This window comes from Anoplopoma fimbria, chromosome 4 (genome assembly GCF_027596085.1).
Source record: "Anoplopoma fimbria isolate UVic2021 breed Golden Eagle Sablefish chromosome 4, Afim_UVic_2022, whole genome shotgun sequence".
Taxonomy (NCBI): domain Eukaryota; kingdom Metazoa; phylum Chordata; class Actinopteri; order Perciformes; family Anoplopomatidae; genus Anoplopoma; species Anoplopoma fimbria.
In genome coordinates, this window is record NC_072452.1 from 25730692 (window position 1) to 25752707 (window position 22016).

General features: G+C 38.7%; 1 protein-coding gene across 1 annotated transcript in view; it reads right to left on the reverse strand.

The window, feature by feature from the left end:
- Positions 1-16302: 16302 nt before the first annotated feature.
- The window catches only part of LOC129089727 (transcription factor COE3-like), a 136314-nt gene continuing 130600 nt past the window's right edge, over positions 16303-22016 (reverse strand). Inside the window, 4 exon segments of the mRNA XM_054597073.1 lie at positions 16303-16334; positions 17875-17907; positions 17910-17963; positions 21464-21643. Coding sequence (XP_054453048.1) covers positions 16303-16334; positions 17875-17907; positions 17910-17963; positions 21464-21643 — 299 coding nt within the window.

A 22016-nucleotide genomic window follows, 5' to 3' on the forward strand; every position in this document is an offset into this window, starting at 1 on the left:
TTATCTCCCTTGGTTATGTTCTAAATGGTGTTTAAAGTACAGTCAAGTGTTTCTGCTAATTCGTGCACCCAGGTTAGTTTAATTTGATTGAAATTTAGATTTTGCCTCAAACAGGCAACTTTTAAATGAATCTGTAATAAAATATAATCTTTTAAAAACCCAAAATATGTAATTCTAGAATGTAAATTAATGCGTTGGTGGTTTTTAACCTCAAAACTACCTGATAAATAACACTGGACCTGAAATGTTATTAGATCTATGGGGTAAATGTGTAGATTTAATTTAATTATTTAACATGCTCCAGCCGCCAAGGGGGGTCGGAAAAAATGGTTATAGATCGAAAAATGTGCAGCAATCTGCAATGCATACTGTTGCATTTCCAAACAGCGCTGGGAATTGTTACGTGGAGTGCTGCATTAAAGGTAATGTACATCCAAACAGCCCGGTGGGATGTAACCTTGGCGCTCCCGGTGGAAGACTCTTGTGCTGCCGTTAACGGTCCTTGGCGTTGAAGGACATCGCCCGTTGTCCATAACGTAAAAGACTGAAGAATCACAGAAAGGTGAGTCTCTTACATGATGCTCGATGGCCGTATTATCAAATCAAACTGCTTGCAGCGAGGCGGGGAGGGTTAGTGGAGGCCATCTTTGAGTGGATAATGGACGTGAGCCAGTTGCCCCGAGAATCCATTTGTGCCCTCCGTGATGTCGCGTGAAGCCTTTAAACATAATCGTCTGTCCTCCGGAGACGTCTGAGGAAGATCGGGTGGACTCCGGGGACGAACGATCCCTCCATCACTCCTACGCTCCACTCTCATCCAAATATCATCACGAGAAGCATAATCATTTAAAGGCAAACACTTTTACCCTGAAGACCAGAAGTTCAACTAAACAGGAGGAAAAAAACATGAACAAAAACTGATTATGGAGAGGATCATTAGAAGTATTTAAGGCTGTGGGAACTACAGCGTTTCATCCTCTGGGGAACACAGCGGCCATCTTGAATCTACATAGAGGCCACTGAAACTACAGTTATTCTGTATGTTTGTTCTTGTGTTATATTTGAGCATATTCAATATTTTTCTTTGTTATATTTGTCCAGGTACATTTTACCAAGTCGGCAAGCAATAAGAATAGTTATTACATTTCTGAGAGAAATGAGTTAAGCTAATAAATTGACATTTTTAAACAGCACTTTATGTGCATTCTACAGAGTCCAACATCTGGCTTTCAAATATTTGTTCATGTAGGTAAAGACTATTATGTCTAAAAAAATGTTTGGGGACATTTTAAATGTGTTTTCACAGGAAGTAGAGTTTTATTTTATTGTCTCATCCTGGAAGTCTTCTGCTACTTTTACTTCCTGTTTGACTTCTGGACTTTTCCTTTGAAGGTAAACATGTTTTTCATTGTTAATCTTCAGTGTTTGTCATGTAAAGTCCCTTCAATCTACAGTTGTGTGAATGTACTTATCGTTTACTGTTTGGAGAAACACATTAAGGTTATTTTGATGCAGAAATCTGTTGAATATGAGAAAAGTTTGTGGAAGCACGTGTTTGTCCTGCAGAGCTGTTGTGATGTAGCTTGAAGAGTGCATTTACTGATTAAGTTCATACTGTTACAGCAACGAGTGTTTATTTATGTAGTTACTTATGAACATGCTTCCATTTTATTTGTTTGTGTATTATTGAATTTAGGTTTACTTCGTGATGTTTGTGGACACTTTGTTCTGGTTTGGCTGCTGTAACACAGACAGCAGATCCTCAGGACTTCATCAGTCTGTGTTCTTCTCTGTTTATGTTGAAAGTTAATTAAAAAATCCACATTAAGACAAGAATGGTCCAAATTAAAGGGACAGGTCTCCTCAAAAATCTGCCTTTCAACCACATTTCCCACATTACACTGTTCACAACAACGTCTGTGGATTATCTTGAGTGACCGGGTCATCATTTCTGGAAAGAGAAATCGATGTAGAGGTTTTCAAATGTTTATTTTTTCTCTCTTTGAGCACCACAAGTTTAGTGACATGTCGTTCCATTATATTGGAGAGAAGGCAGACTTCTTTACGGATGATATCTCCAAAACTAAACAACTCATAGCAGAACAATCTAGTTTGATAAAGAGAACTACAGGTAAGAAGAAATAAATAGTTATTTATTAATGTGGGGTGAACTCTCCCTTTAAGTGTTTTTGCTTCGTGTTTTCTTGAGGATGCTTTGGCAGCTTGTTGTTGTTTTTTGCCCAAAAATGAAGCGTTTAGATTTAAAACATGTGGTTGATTAATCAAGATAATATCTAAGTGAAAATGTATTTGAGTTTTGAACATGAGATACAATTCCTTTTGCAAGATTCATTTAGGTTTCTGTTTCTCTGCCACATTACTGCACAACATTTGGAGAAGAAACACTTTTACGTCTCAGTGGCAAATATTGTTTATTCTTTGTATTTGACAGCGTTGTTTACTTCAGAGATTCAGTGTTTTAAAAACAAAATGCATAAATAATTATAATATAATGATATGATACTTTTATTTTGAAACTTTAAGTCAGAGCAGGTAGGAGAAATCCTGCAGTTGTGTTTTTAATATATATATATATATATTTTATATATATATATATATATACTGTATTTCTTTTTTGTACTGTTTTTGACCCAATATGTTTTAAAATGAAATCTTACAATGGAGACCTCCTCTTTTCTATATATTTGTTTCTTAGCAAAAGTAGCTTTTTTCGGTTCTGTTTTTTAGGCCGTGTATTTGTGTTTTTATGTATTTTTTTATGTATGCTGTCATTTTGACCAGGACCCTCTTGTAAAAGAGATTTAAAATCCCAATGGGATTATCCTGGATAATAAAGGATAACGAATATAAGTAGAATATCTGAGCAGAGCAGAAACAATGCTTTTCTACATAACACAACACATTTTACATTCTACTTTTATTTTGAAAAACAGAAGCTGTCGCTCATAAAGTTTAAAAAAACAACAAACAAAAGAAGACGACGTCCTGCCTCTGAATCCTCATCATCTGCGTGTGTCATCACTCCAGCTCCTCCAGACACCACTTAACATTTCCTAGCAGCGAGAGGTCAACGTGGCCTGTGATGTCAGTGTGTGGCCCGTTTCTGTCTACTTTATGGCCTTTTTTTCCATGAGGGGGAGGAGGGGGAGGAGGATGGGGGGGGGGGGGCACAATCTCCAGCCTCCAGGCCGTAAATCTGCGACTCTACCGGAGCATCTTCATCCAGGACCGCCGTGGAGCCGCTGTCCAAAACATTCCCCCCGACCGCTTCACTCTGGGCAGGTGCCAGTGATTTCTTTTTTTTTTTTTTTTTTTTTTTTTTGGTCTGCTGAGATCATTAAAGGTATTAGTTTACTCCCCCCTCCCCCCTCATTAAACATGCTGAATCCATTTGTTTAGCAAGCAGCTGAGGGAGCGATGGAGAGCTCACCCAGGCCGGTGGATTGATTTATTAACACTGATTTCTGCCTCTGAGACCGTCCCGATGATGATCGCTGCGCTTCAGGAATTTCAATGGAGACGAGGACGGTTCACCTCGCCCGAGATGGACTTTAATGGGCGATAATGTGAAGGACGCAGAATAAATCTATCAGTCAAAAAAAGGGCTGAATGTTTTTGCTGATCTGCCAACAGCATGTGTGGAAGTCCAATGCTGCAGGAAGAGGAAAAGAAACTGTCAAATTTATCAGGAAGGATGTCTGAACTTTACTTTTATTACATTTTGATACATTTACATAAGAATCAATCAATTCATAACTTTGATTTCTATCTTTTTCTATATTTACTCATCTCAACATATCAACTTTGCTAAAATGCAGAATCCGGGTCAAATGTATCGTTAAGTGTGTGAACACTTACAAAAACAATCTGTGTTACTCTCACATTTACTATTTATTTAATTTTCCCCATTTATTCTAATAATATGACAATATCAGGCATTTGATGCAGGTATTGTTATCAGTATATTCCTTATAGATATTGTGAATGAGCCATAATTCCAAATAGAGCATTTTCTCATTAAGACACATGGGATAGAATATTTTATTATTTAGATATGCATCTCAATCTGGGTTTTACTGCAGTTTGCAACACATGGCTTCTTGCTTTTTTACAGTCAGTGAAGTGTGTTGAACACAAACCAACAATTCAAACGGCTGGTAGAGATGCATACCCCAAAAGAAGCCTTTAAACATTATGAAACAATTTGATATCAATTGGCTTGGGCATATTTACATTAATGAGTATGCACGCCTTAAGGAAAACCAGAATATTCATGGAATATTCATTTTTATTAGCAATGTAAACAATTTAGTAGGAATATTGTCTTTAACATTTAACTATGTCCGGAATAAAATAGAAATATATGTAATAAAATACAATGACATTTCCAAACAGTAAGACAATAGTGAAAGGGTTAATATGTATTAATATTTATGTCATTTTTACTTAATAAATCCTGCTCTGACTTTAATCTTTGAGTTTCAGAAGTCAAATATATGAGATATGGACTCTTGGGAGTCAGACTAAATAATTTCAAATGTTGCCTTTTAATATTTACATTTTTATCCAGTCAGAATTTGAACTCTTGTGTTTTGGCGTTTTTGGTCTTCCATATAAAACTTGCGGGTCCATCTGGAGAAGGTGTTTACAGTTTGACTGTCAGGAGGGATGCTATGACATGAGCGATGAAACGCTATCTGCACGCTGCAGCCACAGATGTTTGTGCGATATCATCTTGGAGGGCTGGAGGTGCCCAGCTGTCTCTGCTGATTTTTCTCTCCTCCGTTACAGTCCGAGCTCTCAGATATGTTTTTATGATGAATCTACATATTTCCTCTCTCCGGGGGGACACACATTATTGGGAAGCACTCGATCTCTGCCTCCATTTCCTGTCGGCTCTAATAGCTTCCAGGTGAGAGGTGTTCCCTGGCCCTCGCCTGGGAATGCTTATTAAAACTGTTTTCCTATTGATACAGTTGGTTTGATACTTACCAGATTTGACAAAGTAAAGATCTCATGTTTGGCGTAATATTACAAGGGAAACATAAGTGAGTTATTTGGCCTCGACGTGCTGGAAACGTAACGTTGTTAAAGCGCAGGCCCTGAAACCTGAACCGGGGGTCCCTCGGCCGCATTTGGTTTTCATTAATTTTTTTTACCCGAAAAATTTAACAATAGCACCCAGGGATTAAGTCATGGTGCAGGTCGCAGCCAAGCCAAACATCCTGCCTCCTCCAGAAAAATGAAGACAGATGAAGAAGGGAAGCAGGTGTAAAGTGTACTCCAGTGCTTCGCCTTTCTGTCCTCTCCGGGAGGTGTTGTGTGCACAAATTCTGTCCTCCAAAATCAACTCGCCCGAGCACTGAGGAGGTGAGGAGGAGGAGGAGGAGGAGGAGGAGGAGGAGGAGGAGGAGGAGGAGGAAACGTTTTCCATATTACTGCACATACTGAACACTGTTCATGGGAACTGTTAAAGGATCTGATGGTGTGTTAAACGAGAGGGGGTGGGGGGAGTCTGCAACCGCCTCTGTATTTATTAGGCTTGTTTCATACCTGTGTGTGTGTGTGTGTGTGTGTGTGTGTGTGTGTGTGTGTGTGTGTGTGTGTGTGTGTGTGTGTGTGTGTGTGTGTGTGTGTGTGTGGCTTGTTAAGCATGAAATGAGCTGGATTTATGTTCCGTGGTATCAAGATGTTGCAGGGTCACGTTGACACGCCAAAGTATAAATGTGTATGCATTGCTTATTAATGACCTACACTATACGTGAGTTTCATGTTTTTGGAGGTGCAACCAGGCCGATTCGGAAGTGTCTTAAAGCTGCATTCTCTCTCCTGTCCACCAGGGGGCGACTCCTCTGGTTGTATAGAAGTCTATGAGAAAATGACTCTACTTCTCTCTTGATTTATTCCCTCAGTAAACATTGTAAACATGAGTTTATGGTCTCAATCTCTAGTTTCAAGTCTTCTTCAATACAGCATGATGTTCATTTAGTAAATGATGCTCCATTTAGAGTCAAACAGACCATAAAGCAGGGGATGCTTTAGGGCGGGGCTATTGTGTTTGACAGCTGGTGACGTCGGTAATCCAAGACGGTGATGGTGAAACCGCCAAACCTGAGGCTTCATGTCGGCAGTTCACCAACCAGTTGGTGACGTCACCATGACTACGTCCACTTCTTATATACAGTCTATGGATGCAACTGCTCCCCAAACTAAGGGCAGCAGAAAAAAAAGCAAATGTAAGTTTTTAGAGAGGTGAAGCATTACCACAGACACATATCATTGTTGTAGTTGTTTTGTTATTGCGACTGGTATACAAGGCTCCTACCGAAGACGCGGGAATTAAAAAATATGTAAATATATAGCTCCATCGGTAATTTCCTGAAACAGCTGGTCACTTTAGTTTTTATCAAACACACAGGAGGAAAAATGGCATTTGTTGGGGACTATTTTCAGTGGCGGAGTAATCCACATTTGGTCCGAGATGAGTATATTCTTGGGCAGCAGATACATGACTGTATCCGAACCTGGTTACAGTTACAGTTAGAGTCCAAACAGAGTCTGTCAGAGACCTGACTGTACCTGGACCAGGTCTTACAGTCTCATAAACCTCACTGAACCTGAACCAGGTCTGTCAGAGTCCTTTTTAATTCTGCAGGGTTCTGGTTTCAGGCGTCCCCCTTAGTGAGGCACAAACTGCTGGCCCGCTCTCTATGAAATATTCTCTCTTTATTGAGGAAGACGATGTTGAGCAACACATGGTTTGCGATGGACCCACATCAGATTTCCAAACCTCGTCCAGAACCTGGCAAGCGTGAACCTCCTGGACCAGTGATTTACATACCTTCTCCAGCTCCGAGCCCAGTTGGCGAGGAGCTCCGGTGTCATCACGAGGGCCGGGTGGAGGGGCTCTTCCTGTGTGAGATGACTTACAGCCCCCCCCCCTCTCAGCCGTGAGCACTGCTTTACACACACACACACACACACACACACACACACACACACACACACACACACACACACACACACACACACACACACACACACACACACAGAAGAATCTCAAACTGGGCCTGCAGTCGTATCACAGTGACATCATCACCGCACAGGAAATGGTCTAATTCTTTAAGAGCGCAGATGTACGGAGAGCAGCAGTGACATAATAACTCGCCCCAAACCAAACACACCTGCACTCACTCTCCGGTACGTCTTCCACTGACAGATTAAGAAATATTTCAACAATTACCGAAACCTAAACATGGGCAGATCTTTTTGACCTTCTCCCCTCCCGTAGCTCTCTGCAGATGCTGTGAACAAACCTGTTCCTACCGAGAGGAGAACAAATCAATCACAGATTAATCAGAGCACTTTAAACTTTGGAAGTTATTACTTTGGAATGACAATTTTATTGTTATTGTTATTAAGTTGTTATGACGCCATACTATACTTTGACCTTTTAATGAAATACTATTATTATAGCTTTTTATGATTATAAGTTACTATGACTTTGTACAATAAACTATATGCTATACTTATGACATACTAAGCTATGAATTTTTAATTAAATTGTATGCATACTATAATATTATGTTATGGCTTTTGAATGACATACTATTTTATAAACATTTATGACATTTTTATGACATGCTATACTATGACATTTAATTATTTTTTGACATGCTATTCTATTAGTTTATAGGACATTTTATGACTTTTTAGTTCGGAGTTGTTATGATTTTATTATGATTTAATATCACAATATGATATTTCTATGAAATACTACACAATGGCTTCTTATGACTTTTATTTGACATGTAATTCCAGGACTTTTTCATGGCATGCTATCTGTTATTGCATTTTCAAGGCATGCTATACTAGGACATTTGTGACTTTTTAAAGTGATACTATTATGTGGCTTTTTTATGACACTTGTATGATAGGCTATACTATGACTTTTTATGAATGTGTTACATACTATAAAACTACTTTTATTACTTTTTATGGTTAAAAAAAAGTCATAGTATAGCATGTTGAAAAAAAAAAAGTATAGCATGTTAAAAAAAAGTGGAAAAAAATCATAGTATAGCATGTTAAAAAAAAGTGGAAAAAATGTCATAGTATAGTATGTTGAAAAAAAAAAAACTATAGTATGTCGAAAGAAATGGAAAAAAGTCATAGTATAGTATGTTGAAAAAAGTTTTAAAAAGTCACAATATAGCATGTTAAAAAAAATAGAAAAAAGTCATAGTATAGTATGTCGGAAAAAAGTGGGAAAAAAAGTCATAGTATAGCATGTTAAAAAAAAGTGGAAAAAAGTCATAGTATAGCATGTTAAAAAAAAGTCATAGTATAGTATAATCATAAAGTCATAAAAAGTCATTGTTAGATTATGTTATGAAAAGTTAAAGAATGTTATATCACAAAAATCATGAATTCATGACAGAGTCATAGTAAACTTTGGCATGAAAAGTCATTTTGAAGAATATCATAAGAAAGAGACAAAAAATCCTCTAGAAGTTTATCATTGACATGTCATATAGAATTCATAGTATAATATGTCTTTAATTTCATAAAAAGTCACAGTATTGTTTCTGTCTCAGCTAATTAAGGGTAAAAGGGAGCAGCATTAAACCAGATGTGTTTCACAGTTGGTTGGTGTTCATCTCTTCTTCTGCCCTTCAGAATAAGAGTTGGTTGGTGTTCATCTCTTCTTCTCTCCTTCAGAATAAGAGTTGGTTGGTGTTCATCTCTAAGAGTTGGTTTCTTCTTCTCTCCTTCAGAATAAGAGTTGGTTGGTGTTCATCTCTTCTTCTCTCCTTCAGAATAAGAGTTGGTTGGTGTTCATCTCTTCTTCTCTCCTTCAGAATAAGAGTTGGTTGGTGTTCATCTCTTCTTCTCTCCTTCAGAATAAGATTTGGTCTCCTTCATCTCTTCTTCTCTCCTTCAGAGTAAGATTTGGTCTCCTTCATCTCTTCTTCTCTCCTTCAGAGTAAGATTTGGTCTCCTTCATCTCTTCTTCTCTCCTTCAGAGTAAGAGTTGGTCTCCTTCAGCTCTTCTTCTCTCCTTTTAAAAGAGTTGGTTGGTGTTCAGCTCGGTCTTGCAGCTGCAGAAGAGAGTTTCTGGCGGAGTCTTCGTGGACTCAGAGGGTTGGAGGTTTTTCTTTGGTGGTTCTGATGCTGTAGCCTCCGGCGGTGCCCTCTGCTAACGAGCGCTGTGTTTTCAAGAAACTGACTCCACAACTCATCAAGGCTGGTGCTGACGGTGGAGTGGAAGTTTAATTGTGCCTGTAACGGAGCCTCAGCAGGCCCAACGCTGCCAAACAACCCCCCCTCCACCACCACCCGACCACCTCCACCCCCTCCTCCTCTCTGCTGCAGTCTCTGATACCGGTCCGTTCTGGTCCTCAGCGATGGAAACCAGACTTCCTGCTCAGAACTGCAGCCCTGATAAAGACCACTGCTGACCTTCAGACTTTAAAAAGCACTTATCATACTCTGAAAGGAAGTTTCTGCCTTTTTCCTCCTGCCCTCCTTCATACATCACCTGACTTCTTCACCCACCTGGTCTCCAACATATTTACCTGTCACTTGTTATGTATTTGTCCCTTCCTTTAAAAACCTTTCGCTGCCTTTGTAGACACTTTTTAAGCTTGAAACTATTCTGCTTTGAAGAATTCACAGAAAAAAAACCATTAGTGAAGTTTCAATCCAAGTGACATTTTTAACCAAATATCTGGAAAAATCAGCAAAATAAAAATACATTACTTTAACGTTTTGATTCATGTGTCGTCAGCACGTCCGTTCAGATGGGATCGTCATTACAGAATGGATATGAGTCAAAGCTTTCCCTCCTTCTCTTCTTCATAACTCAGTGAAATGTGAACACATAGACATGAAAAATTAATAGAAATCATTCAGTGTGATTTACACTTTCTGAGAATGTCATTATCTCTGATGTCCGTCCAGAATAAACATCCATAAATCCACTTTGAAATCATAGGAAGAAAAAAAGGATCCTGCAGAACTTGCCTAAGAAACATCATGTTTTAAGTTTCCATCAGTATGAAGGTCATAGTGAAATAAAGTGATAGTTATCTGTACATGAGCTGATCAAAGATTATTCAGCTCACTTTTAATGGAGATAAACTGACTATATGTGAATGTGTTAAGGCAAAAAACACTGGAGTCTAAGTGTAGTTGCTTTTAAAAAGTTATTTTCTAACATTTAACATGTTTCCATTTCTAACTTCAGCAAAAAAAAACATTTTAAATTTTAAGACAAAATTCAAATTTTACTCTAATCAAATTCTTTTTTTTTTGTTTTAATTAAAGTACAAGGATGTGTTCCCAGAGTGGATTTACATTCATGACCATCACAATGTTTAAACCCACTGCTTTAAACTGATATACTGTCTGTGGATGTTCCTCAGGTTTTGGCAGTTTGGGATTTCGTGAGCTTTTCCTGTAAAATCTGGTTATCGTCAGAAAGTTTCACAGTATAAAAACAGTTCGTCATCAGTTCGTAAAATCTGTCCGTCTTTAAACTTCTGTCTGTGGTCTCGTGGATTGGAAGAAGGATTCCTGACTGTCAACAGAAGCCTCCATCTAAACCCTTTCTCAATCTCCTCCTCCACACGAATCTTCACGTGTTTCTCTTTAAGTCGGGCTGATGTTTTTACCTGCTGCAGAGCTCTCTCTCACTCCGACTGAAGGATCGCTGCTTTGGATCTGAGCTGCTGTGATTTGACTCGACTCCAAACGTCAGTCAGAGCTCCGTCTTCACCGTCCTCATCCAACAGTTTCATCATAAACTGAAATCTCTGGAAGCTGGGTATTCTTTTATTATTTTGGATTAAGAATGTTTTAGAATTCTTCTTGAGTTTCTTATTCTTCCCTTCAGTCACTTCTGGTTACTGGTTACATTACATTACATTACATTACAGTCATTTAGCAGACGCTTTTCTCCAAAGCGACTTACAGTCAGTAGTATATTACATATCATTCACCCATTCACACACTGATGACAGGCTACCATCAAGGTGCCACCATCAGACTCTAACTAACATTCATCATCCAGTCCACACCGATGGCAAGCCTTCAGGAGCAACTTGGGGTTAAGTGTCTTGCCCAAGGACACATCGACTGCCGAAGCCGGGTATCGAACCACCGACCCTCTGATTGGAGAACTACCTTGCTCTCCACTACGCCACAGCCACCCCGCAATACACTGAGCTTCATTCACTGTATCAAGCCACTCTTTGGCTGGTTTACTACAGCGGTATGGACCCAAAATAAACTGATTTTGCTGCAATTTAATTGCAATTAACGTTTCAAAAAGATGTCAAAATAACTACATAATGATGCTGATTTGTAAAAAGTCTGAATTCCTGCTTTGTCAGGTCTGACCGCTGGACGACAAGCTAACAACTTTTAAATTCTTGTTTTCTGTATGGAGTTTGGATTAATCCAGGCTAGGCTATGCTAACAGTGTAGCTGCTCCATCAACACTCAGAATAACGTCATCTAAGCGTAAATATGGCAACGCTGGTATTTATATATACAGTCTATAGTTTGTACACATAGAGTCCTATCATAGAGACCGGGGTTACCATAGACAGCTACAATATTTGTATTATCAATTTTTCATTTCTCATTCAACAATGTCAGGATGTCAATCACGACAGGAGGAAAATCTCGACACTGACAGACTTTAGCAAAATAATGTAAACTTGAATTTCTCTTGTGTTATTTTCACTTTCCCTCTTTGTATTGACTTTGTATGTAATCAAACCGCGTGAAATGTTTGTTTTGAGTTTTGTGTGACACATTTTAAGAAACTTAAACCTTACATTGGAACTTTCTCACAACACAAGACTCTTGACAGCTGAGAGTTCAAGCCAAATGTAATCTTTATTAGACTGTTTCTGTACAAAAAGCACTGGATCACAGGAAAAAAAACAAAAAAACAAACAAAAGACATGCATCTATTTACAGCATGGCCAGAGACAGGAACAGAAAGAAAGCCGGGGGTTGTCGCCCTCCGTTTGTATTCTAAAGACATTAATTAAACATTGTGCTTTGATATACTTTGATGATATATTTCATATTTCACAAAGATGCAGTACCTCTGCCCTCTTTCACATTGAAGTAAAACATCGAAAAAAGTATACTTTTGCAGTTTTTAAAACCTCGGCTGAAAAAACCAGGACGGTGAGAAGCAAACTTTCTACAACTGTGACCGAAATGAAAATAAAAACGTTATAGCAAGCTGTTTGAAAAAAAGGTGGAGACGGACGTGAAGGTTGAGCTGAAACGTTTCAGTGCGAGGTGTGACTGTTCACCGGCTGCGTTTCATTAGTGTCACTGAGAGAAATGGCTTCTCCTAAAGACACTGGACAGACGTTCAACCACGAGCTGGCTGATGTTGTGCAGCGACTGAAGGTTTCTGTCGTCCTGCTGGATTTGCATAAAGTCAAAAGTTTAATCTGTCCAAACTCCAGATTCCTTCCCTCACCTTAAAGAAGTTAAGTTAAAGAGGTTCTCGTTTCTTTTATGATACTCTAGATCTGCATCTTTTGATTTTAAGTTTTAAATGTTCTTGTAACTGTAACATACAGATGGTATGAATGCAAAAATCTTATATCAGTTTTCACCTAATTCTGAGACACAAACACAAAGTTGTCAGAATTGCAAGATGAGATATGTTGGATGGTTTTTTTTATTGTTGTAAATTTTAAAAATATAAATCTCGAAATTGTGAGATTGATCTCAACATTTAAGGTAGTTTTGTAATTATGACATTTCATGTAATTTGATAACCAAATCTTGTAATTGAAAATGCATTTTATTGTCATTTCTGGTGTTTGTGAGATGCTAAATTATAATAAGTAGTAGCAGTAGATGTTATATTTAAAGATTACTTTATTTCTTTCATGAACGAGGTGCGCTATGACTTTTTTTAACATACTAGATCTTGTTGCAGTACCTTCCTCTGATTTGGGGGCGCTGTTTGACACTGCAACATAATCAAGGAGGTTTCACTTTAAAGGCGTTGCTGTTTGGGAAGCTAACGGCTAACGTAGCATTTCATTTTTCTCTTTCAGGTCAGTGCTGATGATGCAAACTATGTTTTTTTGGGAGGAACCTGAGGGACAAACGTCTGGTGCAAAAATAAAAAAGTTCACACAGTTTGACTGGAGACTCGTTAAAATAAAACATTTAAATCAATTTTTTGTAAAACAAATAGAAGACTGTGTGTTGTCGATCGTAAGGCATCAAACACTTTTAGTTCTTTTAATTTTTTCCAAACTTTTCCACGACAGCGCGGCAGACGAGCTTGCATTAACGAACAGGAACACAGTTGCATAATAAATGATCCAGATTGTGACGACGAGAACAGCACCATCAACGACAAACACCAACATCGATGGAAGTTTCCTTGAGATCTGTGACCCAAAAACCTTTATTTTCCGGAGTGGTTTTTAAAATCTGCTGCCTGTTTTTTGATCCGTACTGTCATTCTCACCAGAAAACACAAAGACGAGGATCGGGTTTAATATTACGATGGAAAAAAATCATTGTCTTCTAAACACCGAAACAATGAGATATGCTCGGTCCAAAAGAAAGAGTGGAGGAATATTATGACGTTATAAGCTTCTGAAATATAAAAATTTCACATGACAAGGATTTTTTGCCGTCTCCCAACGGCAGGAAAAACATATCGGTGCATATCCTTCTTGCTTTCATCTTTTTTTGTTACTTTTAGCCTTTTTTTTCTTTTTTGCTAAGATGCATTGCTCTTATTAAGTGCCCCAACAAAAATAGTGCATTAGAAATAACCATGATTATACATTTCACAATAATACACAAAGGACGAGAAGAACCAGGGGAAACACATGATGCTGTTTACAAAAAGTTAAATATCGTATCGTAAAAGCGTTTTTATACAAAAGTGATGAAAGCGTTTTTTTACGTCCTGCTTTCAAAAACAGGGTGACCATGTCGTGACGTTTTTTTGTTGTTTTGTTTTTACAAAAGGGTTAATTCCTCTCACTTGTTCACTCTTTTTACAATATCTAAAAGGTATTAAGACATCAAATGTGTTTACATATATATATTTGAGACTATCATTCAGGCCTAAATCACAAAAGGAACTCCCCAAAACATACTTTTATAAATACATATAAAATAAGCACAATCAGAAGAATAACAAGAAAAAATCTGGTACCTAAATGTGATTAAAACTGCTGCAAGCTTTTTCTGGTTAAAATCTACCACTCAACACACCTGCGAAACAGAACTATTGTACTGGTTTCTTAAAAATGAGAGACGTCCAAAACAAAGAAATAAAAAAAAGAGAATGAAATAAAAAAAAATAAACATTGGGCTGCCTCAACTTTGTTCTTTAGGGTAACTTGTTCTTCTCTCTGTAGGACGTTTGTTAATTCTTTCTTTAGTTTAGAAAATTACTGCATTTTCCTCCTTTTTAGAATATGAGACAAACATTGTTAAAAGCTATGGTACAGAAAGGAAAATGCTCGAGGACGTGATATTGGACTTTAAGGAGTCTGGTCCTTTCGGGGGGTTTAATGGGAAGATTTCTGATTGAAAATCTGGAAAAAACGTCTGACGTTTTTCCAGATTTGAAAACAAAAGTTACATTTTTTCCTGGTTTCTGGACTCGGTCCGACTCAGGTTCAGGGTCCACCGAGAGCTTCTGATCCAACGAGAAGTTCAAGAGATCTCACATAGTATTCATTTGTTTTAATGCAACAAAATGAATATTTACTGAAGAGACTGATGACACATATTGGAGCTTGTTCCTTCAAACAAAACCAAAAAATATATTTCAATTAAAACACATATTTTGCACTGAATCACTTAATCTATATTTTTAAAGGACATTTATTGTTGCATGATGATATTTAAAAAGGTGCAGAATGAATTTAAAATGTTGACAAATTCATTTTTTCTCTGCAGGATGATTTTCCATTGAAATAAATACATTTAATTAATTATCAGTAATCAACTTGGCAATTTGGAATTTAAAACGTGCAGAAACCCTTGTAGCCTTTTTTAATAAGGTTAATTAAATATTTTGGGCACTCATCAATGTGCTTGTAAGTTTTTATTTTAATGCTGTCTGCACATTTTATTATATTTATATATTTTTTTCTCCATTTATTTCCTCTAATTTCCACCCTCATCTTGTGTAATCAATCACAGTGAAGAGCAAGTATGCTGTTGTTCTTTTTTAAACATTTTGGATAAACTCAACCTGCCATTTGAGTGACAATTTTAAGTATTTCAAATTAAATTAATTTGAATAACGTTTGTGTCAAAGCTCCATTCTTTTTATTCATAAATTAGTTCAGGTGTTAGTTCTGTTATTTCACTTGAACCAATCAGGGTCCGGCTTCAGGATTTTGTTGCATAAAACTTGGAAATGTAATTAAATAAGATTATTTCTCTTTGGTTTAAATTAAGAAAAAACCTCTTGAGGTTTGGTTCTCGAAAACAAAAACTGCTCACCTCTCAGGTTCAGCTGGGTAAACATAGATTTAGAAGAGTCTGCACTGCTTCACAATTATGTATGTTTGACAATAAATAATGAAGTAATATTGATTACTGTGATTTATTACACAACCAATCCTATTTCTTATTTTATAGAGATAAATTAAATGAGGAAAAAATAATGGTTTGCAAAATGTTTAGCAGTGATTTGTACTAAATTACTAAAATATGGAACAAGCACTGGATGGCCCTTTAACTCTAACCGGATCAAACCGGATCGACTTGTCAGCCAATGAGATCTTAGATTCTGGATGATGTCGCTGCGGTGAACAGAAGCTCTCGGTGGACACGCCTCCTTCCTGTCTCACAGTGGTTCAAACTGACCTGAGACCTGTTTAGTCTCCGCAGACTTCTGAAGTCAAACACAACTAATACTCACACAACATGTAGGACTGCAGACACCTGCCCTCCCTCCCACAGTCCACCTCTCTCTGACCTTTGACCTCCTCTGAGGAGACACCTCCGTCCGATTTTAAACGTCTGCGTCGGCTTGTTGATAAAGTTCCACGTCGAACATGATGACGTGGACTGGCGGTAAATTAATCGATGAGTCAAACTTTTTCTTCTGCTGCAGTGATGGATTCTGGGTCGGTGGAGGGGATGATGGGAAGGGGTGTTTTTTTGTGGCATTTTCAGGTGGGCGGGGCCATCAGCGGTGGGGGTGGGGGGTTGGGGACGGGGGGTCTGACGGTATCTGGATGAGGATCCTCCTCACATTGGGGGGACGATGAGACCTGCCATGGCTGAAAGACGAAAGGAGAAACATTCAGTTTGATTCAACGTTTCTCTCAAGTACAGAAACAAACATCACAGAAGAAGAAGAAACTCGTCTCTCTGAATATTAAGGAAAGAAATGTGGATGAAGGTCACGCTGTCTCTCTAGAGATGAACAAAGAAGAACCTCTACTGCAGAAAGTTTCATCTTATCAAATGTAGCTCTATTAATGGGGCAGTCTAGCAGCAATCTAACAGCACCATAAATTACATTCCGTTTCTTCGAGTGATGATATCGTTATAAAAAATGACGACGTTCAAAGCTTTATTGGAAACCTCAATAGAAGCTTTGAATGTAATCTAATGCATTTCATTTTGCTGATGACACACAAGCCACCAAGCACCTACATTTGGTGGCCAAAGTACATTTGTGGTAGCCACAATGTAAACGTATGTAAAAACAATGCAGGAAGAGCAGATTTAACATGGCGTTCACTGTTACATTAACAGATTAATGTTAGCTATCAGCTAACATTAAGGGTCTGGAGACTAGAGATCATTAATGCTGTTCTCTTGATTGCGTCCCTAAAGATAACTCCTTATTTCAACTTCACAAATCACAAACCACAATTAACAAAAACAGGAAACTCTATCAATTTCCGTAAAAAAAGATAAAGATTTGTTTCAAGAACTCCCTGAAACCATCCTGAGTATTTGTAGTCCCCCAAAATACTCACAACCTCAACAACCCTACCTCTGTCATGAAAATGTGACTATTCATATTTATATTTGTGGAGAAAGCCGGCTCCATATTGATTATAAGGAAACAACGAAGACTTGCATACCTCTCAAAAATACATAAAAACAACTGACAAACTAAGCAGTGTCCTGTAATTAATCATCAATATATAAATATGGTAAATATATATACTGATGGTCCCAACCTCAACATGAAGAAACTGGAAGTGTGAAAAATGTAAATGTTTGGAAATTCTCACAATTAAAGTTTTATTAGAATCTGTCTTGAAAAATTCAGAATTGTTTAACATGATTAAAAATGTTCCTTTACTTTACAAAAGTTAGAAAGAAACCAGGTTCCTTTTATTTATTTTCACAAAACACATCATTAATGTGTCTCTGTGCTTAATTTGAAGATTTTTTCCCCAAATTGTATTATTTATTCCTTTTTAAAAGAAGTAAAAGCATTTTCCTGTACAGGTTCGACCTGTTTTTGCTGAACTCAAGCACATTCCTGAAACATTTTTTCTATTTGCGTCTGAAACAGGTTGATTTTTTTAGGTCTTTCTCATTGTCAGGACTCAGTTAGGGACAAACATAACTTGATAAGATGAATAAAACGCAGTTCTTTAAAATGTGTGCCAGAAGTTATGGATCAACTTTGACCTCCGAGTGTCTAAACAGCAGGTCTTCACATGTAACAAATAAAAGAGTTATCATCATTACAGTGACGTCTGTCTGTGCGTCCAGGTGGGACTCGGACAGGTGGACGAGGGGGGAGGGGGGCGGTGGGGGTGCTGACAGGCGGGGGGGGGGGGTGGGGATGCTCACCCTGGAGGTTGCTGCCATTGGTGGTGGTGCAGGTGGGGGCGGGGAGGTCTGTGGCCGCACGACGGGGGCGAAGGCGCTCTTCTGTTTGACTGCAGAAACCATATGGACAGGAGAGAATGAATAAGGGCCTATGGGAGCAGAGGAAGAGAGAGGAGGAGGTGAGGAGGAGGGAGGCCTACAGGAGGAGGTGACGGCAACGAGCAGGCAGACGGAGGACAGAGGAGGTGAGTGATCGGATGGAGATGGAGATGAATCATGCAGGAGGTGGAGTAGGTGAGGAGGAGGAGGGAGGAGGAGGGAGGATGGGTCCCTGCCTCAGATCGGGCCGAGAGGTCTGGAGGAACAAACATGCTCCGAACACAAACAGCTGCACATCTGGCAAAGTTGATCCATAACTTGAAGGACTTTTAATTTTTTATTATAAAAACAAAAAACCAACCTGATCCAACCTGAGAGCAGCAGCAGCTTCATCCACACAAACTGTACAGGTGTGTGTGTGTGAGAGAGTGTGTGTGTGTGAGTGTGTGTGTGAGTGTGTGTGTGTGTGTGTGTGTGTGTGTGTGTGTGTGTGTGTGTGTGTGGCAAAGTTAGTTTTCTAATGAACGCATCATTTGTGTCTATTAAAACATTTGTTGTTCTATAACTGGTTTCTGATTCTAATTAAAGGGACAGTACAACAGTGTGAGATGTTCAGATATCCGTCTCATATGTGTTCAGTCTAGAGCTGGAGTCAGGATGTAGTTAGCCTAGCTTAGCATAAAGACTGGTAGCATGGTCTAAACTATGAACATTTTCTTAAAACGTTATGATTAGTAACCGTTTTAGACTGAGTTGTAAAATATCATGAAGAGAATATGATTAGATTTTTAGTTTCAAAGTCACTTCTCTCTTCATCTCCCCTCAAAGTCTATTTAGTAGCTTTTCTGGAGCTTTCAGTCTCATCACATGATCTTCATTCAGTTTGGAAATCAGAAACAAACACCCCTAAAGCTTTTTTATGAAAACATGTTTTTGTTTAGTAACTGTTTTAGACGGTTATTTATTTTTCTGAGGATTTCTTCAGACTTTTTTATAATGTTTCGGAATTCCAACAACAACCAGACAAATCCAGCAGGTAATGAAGATCATGTCATTTGACCGAAAGCTCCAGAGCAGCTACTAAGTGGAGTTTTCTAAATATAATTTTTGCTGTTTCAAAAATAAATTAACCTAATTTCCAGAAAATTGCTGGTTTGTGTACTTTTAATCAAATCAAGCTAACTGTTTCCCTCTGCTTCCAGGCTTTATGCTAAGCTACGCTAACCTCGCCCTGACTCCAGCTCTCTACTGAACACACACACGGGACTGATATCTGAACTTCTCAATCTCTGACAGAAATCGAAGAAAGCGTTGTTCAGAAAATGTCGGACTGTCCCTTTATGAACCTCCACAGAGTTTATGGACCACAGCGAGTCTGTAAATGATTCAAGGACAGCGTTTGAAAATGGAACTGTAAAATGAAACGGAGGGTGGGGGGGGGGGATGTAAATGTGATTTATCGCCTCGTGCCAACAAGCTATCAGTGTGTCCTGGATCGCTGCTTCTTCCTCCTCACATTCCCTCTCTTTCTTGGCTCCTTCTTGTTGTTTTCTTTTTTATTTCTGGTTTTTTTCAGCTGATATTAATGGATTCGGCCCAAAGCGAGAATGCATGAGGGATGCGGTGAGGATAGTTAGTGGGGTTAGTCGAGGAGGAGGAGGAGGGGGTGAGGAGGAGGAGGAGGAGGAGGATGGACAGGGGGACAGTCGGGAGGAGGGAGGACGGTGAACAATGCGTGGCGGTGTTTTCGGTCACACACACACACACACACACACACACACACACACACACACACACACTCAGACCCTCGGCGGAGGGGAAACTGTAGCTCAGCCAGGCGAGATGCGAGCCCACCTTTTGTTTTGGTCGCCAGGGACGACAACATCACCTGGCACGGAGTTTGAGCTCGCTACCTTTTCCTAAACGAGTCTCGCTGAGACTTCGCCGAGCGCTTTGATACCGACGCCAAGAACAATGGAGCGCTCCCCCCGCCGGGCGAGTTTAGACTCCACCGGTTCTCCAAAAAACACACCTGCGTTCTCCGAGCAGCAGCTCCGACTCCAGGCGAGTCAATCAGAGGGAAAGTTTCAGAGGAACAACGGGGCCGACGGGAAAACTACTGAAGCATCAACTCGTCTCCTGCAGCGGGAAACGCTTCACTTTTATTCACTTTCTTTATTCTGTGCTCAACAACAACAACACCTCGACAACAACTACACTTCATCTACTACTTCAGCTTATCTTATATTCAAGATAGCAATACAACAATATCATGATTTAAGACTACCAGAACAGGACGGATGTTTGAGGCCCATGCTTGAAAGAATCTGATGATTTAATATCAGCTGATCCTACTTTTCCTAACACAACACGTCACATAAATAAACATTTTCCTTTCATTTTTCAACAACTGCGACCAAGACATGTGCTGAGCAGATCGACTCTCGATGTTAAAATAAACTACAGAGCGGTTGATGCTCCAGAATAAATATATATCTGCAGTGAGCTAACACATGTTTACTTGTTCTACAATCAGAACGTTTGACAAATATAATTACTTTAATAGCTTTCAGACAAATTTAAAGTTCTTCCCTTCTTCATTACAACAGACTTTCTTTCTAAAGCACGAATTCACCAAAACATATCAAAAACTCTCTAATTTTCGCTTCAATCTATTTCAGATTATTTATAGTTAAACTTCAACTGACATTTCAACTGCTTTCAGTTAATACACTTCAACTAACTTCACCCGTGAAGTTTTGGGGTTAAAAATAATACATTTTGACTGTTTTCAGCACTTTTACTTTAAACTTCTCCAATTACTTGTACATCAACATCTAGAACTTCACTTCAACTCCTTTAATTTCTTGCACATCAACTGATACTTCAGCTAAATTCTGTAATAACCCTTTAACCAACACATCAACAGCTTTAATCACACCTACACTTTAAATAACGCTTTAACTCATTTCAACTGCTTCAACTGACACTTCAATTCCTTCAGTGCTACGACTTCACACAAAATTTTCACGAACACTGTTTCAGTTGTGAACAATGTTTCAACTTCACTTCGACTCCTTTCAGTGCTTTAACTGACACTTCCACTCCCTTACATTCTTATATTGACACTTCCACTCCTTTCATTTCTTGCATATCAACTGATACTTCAGCTAAATGCTGTAATAACCCTTTAACCAACAAATCAACAGCTTTAATCACACCTACGCTTCAATGCTCAAACTCATTTCAACTGCTTTAACTGACACTTCAATTCCTTCAGTGCTACGACTTCACACAAAACTTTCACGAACAATGTTTCAGTTGTGAACGGAGACACATTTCCTTCACTAAAAGTAATTCAGAGTACCAAGTTGATCCCTAAAATGATAAACAGCGAAGTGTGTTCTGGTTTTTAAGATGTCGGACAGTTGGAGAGGATTCCTTCGTGCTCTCTCAGTTGGATAAAGTTTGTTTTTTTATTTTTATAAATGAAACATTTTAACGGACTCACTTGCGTAAGCAGAGTTGGTGGATCCGTTGAGGAAGCTGGGGGATCCGGGAACGCCCAGGTTGGTCATCCCCGCTCCGTATCCGTTCATGGTGGACGTGATGGTGTTGTAGTTGGACTGCTGAGGCGTGGAGCTCGGCACGTAGCCGCGAGGAGACACGCTGTTCGAGTTACGGGAGTAACCTGCAGGAGGAAGGAAGGAAAACAGGAGCGACTGTCAGAGAAGAGAAGATCAGTTCTCCTTCATGGGTCTATAAAGCTGCTGCATCCTGAGACAGGAGGGTTTAAGTCACCATATTGAAAAAAACCTTCCACAAAAACAATTCAATTTTCATTATCAGTTGAATTAATTTCATCCTGTTGTTCTTTTACTTGATGTTTCTATTTGTTAGACTTTCTACTCTAGTAAAATGGAAAATATAATGGAAAGAAGATGCAAATAACAAAAGATGAAATAAATTAAAGTGCAACTTTTACTTCAGCTTAATGACACAAAATACTTTATATAATACTTTAAGAGATTAAAGGAATTCACTCAATTTAGAAAAGATTGTGT